This window comes from Durio zibethinus, chromosome 22 (genome assembly GCF_047325235.1).
Source record: "Durio zibethinus cultivar Kanyao isolate XHJ-2024 chromosome 22, ASM4732523v1, whole genome shotgun sequence".
Classification (NCBI taxonomy): Eukaryota; Viridiplantae; Streptophyta; class Magnoliopsida; order Malvales; family Malvaceae; genus Durio; species Durio zibethinus.
Genome location: NC_143183.1, coordinates 22,825,081 through 22,832,558, shown reverse-complemented (window position 1 = coordinate 22,832,558; position 7,478 = coordinate 22,825,081). Strand labels below are relative to the sequence as shown.

General features: G+C 32.1%; 1 protein-coding gene across 4 annotated transcripts; it reads right to left on the bottom strand.

Annotated features, from left to right (window-relative positions):
- Positions 1 to 3,375: 3,375 nt before the first annotated feature.
- LOC111307548 (aspartic proteinase-like) lies at positions 3,376 to 7,262 on the bottom strand. 4 transcript variants are annotated; one of them, XM_022905567.2, is made up of 14 exons: positions 7,122 to 7,262; positions 6,347 to 6,697; positions 6,206 to 6,266; positions 6,010 to 6,104; positions 5,805 to 5,917; positions 5,456 to 5,624; positions 5,327 to 5,366; positions 5,114 to 5,178; positions 4,879 to 4,992; positions 4,706 to 4,773; positions 4,395 to 4,611; positions 4,172 to 4,291; positions 3,814 to 3,902; positions 3,376 to 3,637 (listed from the first exon to the last, which is right to left on the bottom strand). In XM_022905567.2, exons 2-14 carry the CDS (start codon positions 6,677 to 6,679, stop codon positions 3,550 to 3,552), a joined length of 1,572 nt encoding a protein of 523 aa, XP_022761302.1. In that variant the 5' UTR covers positions 6,680 to 6,697; positions 7,122 to 7,262; the 3' UTR covers positions 3,376 to 3,549. The 4 variants fall into 4 exon arrangements, with proteins under 4 accessions (XP_022761302.1, XP_022761304.1, XP_022761303.1 ...); XM_022905569.2 differs by having other exon boundaries at positions 4,395 to 4,551; XM_022905568.2 differs by having other exon boundaries at positions 4,706 to 4,770.
- Between the last annotated feature and the right edge of the window lie 216 nt (positions 7,263 to 7,478).

Here is a 7,478-nt window from a genome sequence, read left to right as displayed (position 1 = left end):
ATTAGGGTTTGAGGAAAGTTATGAAAGTGATTGGAAAAGGGGCTTCTAAATATACCACATAAATTTCTCTTTACACCAAATCAATTTTCTTTCAAAAATACCCATATAACAAATATCAAATTTATCCTTTAACAAATTAAAATTTTACCTTCTTTTTCTTTTTTCACATTTTTTCCTTTTTTTTTTTTTTTCTTCTTCTTCCTCTTTCATTCTTCTTTCTTTTATACTAAGTTGAATTTGGTTTTTTAATGGTTTTGAAAATCTATTTCCAAGAATACAACAAAATTTTCAAAAAATCTATTTTGAAAAATTATGATATATTTTCAAAAATGAAAAATTGAAATTTATATTGTATTTTTGAAAATGAAGTTTATGGGAAATGGATTTCTAAGAGCCTTAAAGGCTTCTTGAAAATGGATTTCTAAGAAATTTAAAGGTTTATGGAAAATCCATTTTTGAAAAGCTCAAATTCCGCAAAATCCATTTCATAGACCCTAACCTATTTTTGCACGCATTTAAGCAAAATCAAATGAATTAAATCTCGAAATCTTACTTTTAATCAACGAAAGACTAAAAAAAAAAGTAATTTTAGGGTTAATTTGGGTTTAAGATTGAAGAGAGAAGGAAGAAAAAATCTTGAGGGTATAAAGGGAAAATCAATTGTTAAGGGATGGGGTGTATTTATTAGAAATAAAAAAAAATTAAGTTTGAATTTGGGATGTATTTAGTAATAGTGTATAGATTGAAAATGAAAGTGTAAATAAAATTCCCTGATTGTAAAACGATGGAAGAAAAGGTTTAGTGTGGAATAGCTCGAAAAGGTGGCCAAAGTTAAATAACCTTTAAATACCAAGAAAAATTATGAAAAGTCGCTCGAGAAGTTATGAATGAAAAACATGTGTGAAACCAAGGGCCTATGCAATTTATAGGCACGATTAGGACAAAAAGGACAAAGTTTGATACTTGAGGCGCACTCCCTTCTAAAACCTTAAAGAAGATAAGAGAAAATCTTAATTTTTGAAATAAAACACACTTTTGCTATTTTGGTTTTCAAATTTGATCAACTTCAAAATATTATAATTTGTTCATCTAACGTTGGAATTAAGTGATTTTGGGATTGATGGAAATTGTATGGCTTAATTTTAAAATGAAATTAGTTTTACTAAAATATTCAATTAATTTTCAAAATATTATAAAAATACTAAAGGTATATCAGATTTCAAAACGCACTTGGTAATTTAATCACATTTTACGCAATACTTATCATGTTTGAGTTTATAATATACCAAAAGAAAAGAATGTGTGCTTTTTTCAACCCTGTAAAGCTTGTCCAATAATTCTAAATTTTGAAAAGTTATGAAAAGTATAATCAAATAGCATCAAGTGGTTGAAATAAAAATTTCCTAAATACTTTTCAAAGGAAATTTATGTTAATGTATGTACCTTAAAGTTAATCGGTTGATCAATATATATATAGTTAAGTTGCTCCAAATCACTAAATCTAGTGATTAAAATGTTTTCTTTTATCATCATTATAAGGATAAAAAGTTATCAAGGTTGTAATTAGATGAAACCCATGCAACATAATAACCTTGCAAAGGAATTGTAATGAGTTACAATTATGAGATCCTTATGCATCAAAGCCATGTACCTAAGACTATTCCTAGTCAATGTATTGTTAAGACAGGGCATTAACATTACTTAGAGATTGGTATATTTAAACATCCTTACTTATGAAATAAATAACCAATCTTATAAGTTAAAGTACGAAGATACTTGGTGATAACATTATGGTGCATTCATTAAAGATGGCTAGCTATGAAAACTACATTGGTATTTCACTCAAATGTCTATGGAAATTCTCAGGTGTTAATCATGTAACTAGTTTTCATATTCGAGACACTAAGTAATCTTATATGTGAATCATCATATTTTTATTTCATTTATATGAGTCAAGACTCCTGATTCCAAGAAATGTGTTTTTGCGTATGATTTGAAACATGCGAAAGTGAATGAGTGGTCAAAGAAAACCCATCACCTCAAGTGATATAAGGGGACATATCTTATTTGTTTCTTGGCTTTAGTTAACTTATAAAGCCTTTGGCCAAAGCATGATGACAAATTCATACTTGATTTATAAGTATATTTTGGTCATTCTTGATAAATTTGATATTATATTCATTGTCAAAATATTGGAAGCCTAACATGTCACACACATAAAGTAACATTATTGAATTAAATTAGTATTAATCAATTAAGTTGGACTTATTTGATAGAAACCAGAATAATGAGGTTAAAATTTAAGTCTCTAAAGACTTAATTAAAAAGATGTACAAGTGATATCTTTAAGTATAAGAGTTAAAATTTGGGGAACATTATAAATACCTTTGTTATAACCTTAGCTAAACACACTAGAGAGATTATGCAATGGAAAATACAAGTTTGTGACACAAAAAAGGCGATAATAAAATTAGGTTTTTCCTTCGAATTTAGGTATACCTTGTGTTCCTCTTAAGAAAAGTTTTTTTTTTTCTTCCTCATTTTGTATACGTTGAGGCTAATGTCAAGATAGGACTAGTTTCTTGTTGAAACACTTGCTAGCACTCATTTAAAATCCCTCTTTGAGAAGGATTGGGCAAAATTTGTTGTATGAATCACCATTGGAGGCCAAATGCTTAGGTGGCTAAAGTCTTGACTAATTTCAATTTCAATGCCACCCAAGGGCTATAATTAACTCTTGATTACAATATTTTGAGTTTCGTATGATTCTAAACAAATGGTTGCTTTAAAGTTTTAAATTACATACATAAACACAAGTATGACCGTGCGTTGTCTCAATTTTTTATTGTCTATTTATTTTGTTGCATTTCTTTATAGGATTAATATCTTGAATGATCTCCAAACTATTGTCAAATATTCAATTCGGTGCTTGAACTTTAAAAATATTGAATATGATACTTGAATTATAAATTTTTAACTAATGTGATACTTGAAGGGTTGTTTGTTTACTACATATCATCATTTGAAACTAGCCCCATTAAAGGTAAGTATCACATAAGTTAATAGATATATAATTCATATACCATACTAAAAATTTTTTAAATTTAGATATCATATTGAATATTTTACTATAATTTATGGGTTATTCATGACATTAACTTTTCTTTATAAATATGATGTATAATTCATAATAATTGTTATCCATGTTGCCTAGATATACCAACAATTTAATACTTGATTTTGACATCAATACTAATTTGCCTTAAGAAGTTAAGTCTCTAAAATCATTTTCAAACCTAGATTATGAAGGTGTAAAATTTCTCGTTTACATTCCTTGCAGCAGAGAACCGGAAACAAAAGCGCACATCTAAGCACTAAAAAAAGTACTCATATGATGCTGGCAGTTTATTGATATGGTGAAATATTAACCTTTACACAAGGCACTCGAAGCAGAATGAGCATGTATATAGAATCTAAGTGCTGCATTAATTGTTATCCATCTACGAATTAGCGTGCGCAAACTGGAGGCTGGCGAAATCCAGTTTGGCACTATTTTGCAGCTTTTGCAAATCCTACCCGCAGATTTCCGAAGTCAAACACTGTATGGTATGCGCTCAGAAACCGATCTCCGAGTACCCTGCACCATACACCAGTCCAGTGGGAGTGACAGTTACATCAAAATTCAGATTGAAAGATTCAAGTAAATATCAAAATACAGAACCACCTTAAGAGATGAATTTTTTTGTTCATCTCATTTCTAAGCGACACCTACACCTACCACAGTAAATAATAAAATAGAGAATGTCATCGTACCAAAGAGGACCTCGTGGGGGAGGCACATCCAAAGGGACAAAGCCACTGACACACACGGTAGAACAGCCTTCTTCAACTTTAAGAATATACTATATGCCAATGGAAAATAACACATTAGAAATTCTCTGTCAAGGCATAGATGGAGAGAGGAATTCGAAAATGAACGCTGCAGGTAAAAAAATTCTATAAATTCTATCTATTCTCCAGATTCTAGCGACATTTGAACTCAAGCTATGCTAGAAGACTGTCAGTGTTTATAGAGCCAACTTAAATTAAAACGGTACATTGCCCAAGTTACATGTTTGCAGTATCAAAACAGAATAAGCGGTGGATGATCAAATCCTAAAGTGTATTATACCTGTTCTGGAGTAAGAGGGAATGATTTGTTTCCGATGGTAAATGTAACATCTGGCAGAATGTCAATGTAATCACAGTTGACAAATGATTTTCCAACGGGATTTGGAAGATTTTCGCACAGCTTTGACATTGACATTGAAGGATTTATTAGTCCAGGTCCGTACACATGTTTCGATGATGTGATATCAGATAAAGGCAAATTTATTATCCGCAAGAAGAAGCACCTGATTTACATGTTTGAATACTTTTTCCTTTATTTTCTGTTGTTTGAGCTGAACTTGAATCCAGAAAACAATCATCTCACAGAAAGTACACACAGCAGTCTCACCCATTGCTGATCCTACCCTAGTTTCATTTTCTACCACTGTCTTGAGGCCGCCACTGCACGGATTCAGGTTGAGTGCTTCTTCTTGTACTAACTCAAAATAACCAAACCCCACTCTTCCCAAGTAACGATTCATAAATTAAAAAAAAACAAAAAAGAAAATTTTGGCGGTGGAGTAGTTAAGAAAGATGAAGAGAATGAAACCGTTACCTCACATGCTGCGATCCATTATATGAACATAACCCAATATCGACGCACAATATTTCAGGCCGTACCTGCTGAGATAGAGGTATATTAAAAGCCATATCCCTTTATAAGTGTTAGGATTCTGAAAAAAAAAAAGCCTAATAAAAGAAAAGTCTTAAATGAAAAAAAGAACAAACCGCAGATATTAAGGAGTCCCACAAGGAATACCCATACTTAAAAACAACATTTTTGCATTCCAAGCTTACAATTCCTTCTGCTCCAATTGCACGGTTGATCTGAGCCACAATTTCCTGGAAATGACTGCTAGTGAGACCTTGAGAGCGATAACAGTGAAAGCAACCAAGACAAGACTATACAAATCAATGGCACTGAAATTAAATTGACTAGAAAGCGAATGTCATGAACAGGTACAGTTGGCCCTGCAATTAATGGTGTCCCCGAATCCAGAATGGCAGCACAGCCATTCTTGCATAGTCCTGCAAAATAAACGTATTAAGGCTGCATTTTTTTTTCAAATTTCTTTTTTTTTTTTTTGTTAATATCCGACGATAACTCGTATAATGCTCTACAAACTTTTTGTTAGATAAAATTCATTAATGACTAAACAAGGTAGATAAAGAGTACCTGTTGAGTTGTTTTCTACTAATATATCTCCTACCTCAATCTGGAATAATGAATGAAATTATAGTTATATATCAACCTTTATCATGAGAAGAAGCTTGAGTATAGAAACAAATTATCAACTACAGAAACCTGCCAATAACCGCCTTTGGTAACTGGGACATAAGTGTGGTCACCTCTGAAGTGCCTCCAGTCAAGACCTCCAAAGACAATTTCACCTCCTAACTCTGATGTTAAATCTCCATTTAGCCAGAGAGAGAAAAGTTTCTGGCTAACATGACCTTGTTGCACCATGTTGGACCTGAATATAGAGTGGTATGGACTATAAAAAATATACTGCTAACGTTAATGGAGAAAGAATATATATATATATATATATATGTGTGTGTATGTATTTATTATTTAATGAAAAACCAGGACTAAATTCATCAAAATGATGCTGCAAAGGTTATTTAATTATAAGATCATTTAAAAATTATACCACAGAGGAGTAGCTTGTTCCACAGAAATTTCCTGAAACCCAAGTCCAAGAATTCCGTCATATTTTGCAACTAGGAATGGTAGAAAACCTTCCCTTGTAATCTCTATGAACTCCTGAAGAACAGTAGATGTCATAACGTAATTTTTTTTTTTTTTGAAACACAATTATGTAAAAGATAATATTTCATATGAATAAAATTACTCACTTGATCTTTGACAGCAATATCCCCAACTTTAACATGATCTAGGCTAAAGAAGCCAAAAATAGATCCAGAGCCATAGTTGATTTTGCAAGGTATCCCTGGAAGAATTTGAAGAATGTTCCAAAAAACTGTTAAGAAAAGATACATAAAACTGCAGAAAACGAAGAACTTCCAAACATAACGCAGGCAGCAAAATTACCAATCTTGGTATATGTACTGGATAGCCTAGCCCGAAACTTCGAATGGAAATGACAAGGAATCTGCATAAAATAACACTTCATAAAGTGGTTCCTATTGATTAAGCAACGTTAATACACTGAATATTCAAGGTGAGACTTACAGAAACAACGCATTTTGATGATGGCACCCAAAGATTAGAGCTCCCAGTGTCAAAGACAACAGAAAAGCTCTGAGAGGGTGAACCTATGCCAATTTGTCCATAATATTGGGTATCAAGATAATTCTTTAGATATATTATATCTGCTTCCTGATCATTCACATTGCTTTCAAGCCCTACTCCGGTGATCCTTGCAGCATTTATTCTTTTAAGGTCTAAAGGCTGCTTTTTCAGGCTGATCCGCACTAGCCCATCAGATGAAGCAGTGAGAAGTTGAATCCAGGAGGTTATCCAAATCCATATAGAGATTGCAGTCAGAAGAAATTTAATGCCCATGATGCACTATGATCCAGTCTAAAATAAAGATTAGGAGTAGCTTTAGTAGAAAGAGTATAATAACTAGAAATTTACATCTAGTATGTGAAGCTTTTGCATATGCAAAAGGATATAACGACTCTGTGCATATGCCTATCCTACCGGCCACTTTTTCCAGAGAAAACAGAGGCTTTTCATTATTTTAACAGCTTCAATTAAATGGTTTAGTTCCCTACACCTGGTAGCATTAGAACTCTAGGTCATGCTTTATATTACACAGTGGTTTAGAAACATAAGTAAAAGCACACGCCATCTCCATGCAAGAGAGAGAATGCCAAATCATGAAGATATAAGAACAAGAACAAAATTAAGATTACTTTGTTTACAATAAAACATATACTAGTAATATAGTATATATTAACGAAAATATGACGGTAAAAATTGTGAGAAGGGAAGTTCATACCTGAGGTCGATCAGAGTTTGGTAGGCAAATTTCTGCCCAACTTCTTTTTGTTATGTGTTGCTCCCTCTCTAAGTAGGAAGAAATGAGTTTTGGCCACAGTACTTCAAAGGATTGCAGTTTGATGGATGGGATGGGTGTCTTTGTAATTCCCCGATTAAATATATAAAGATTTTATTAAAAAGTCTTACGAATTGAGGATGTTTCCTGATGGGACATTATCAGAATAATAACATATACCAAGGTTTATTTTAACAAAAAGAGAAATATGCAAGTATCAAAGTTAAATAACTCATTTTTATTTTGGGTAAAAAATATTATGCGCTGACTAAAACAAATATGAGATAAGGGAAAAAATTT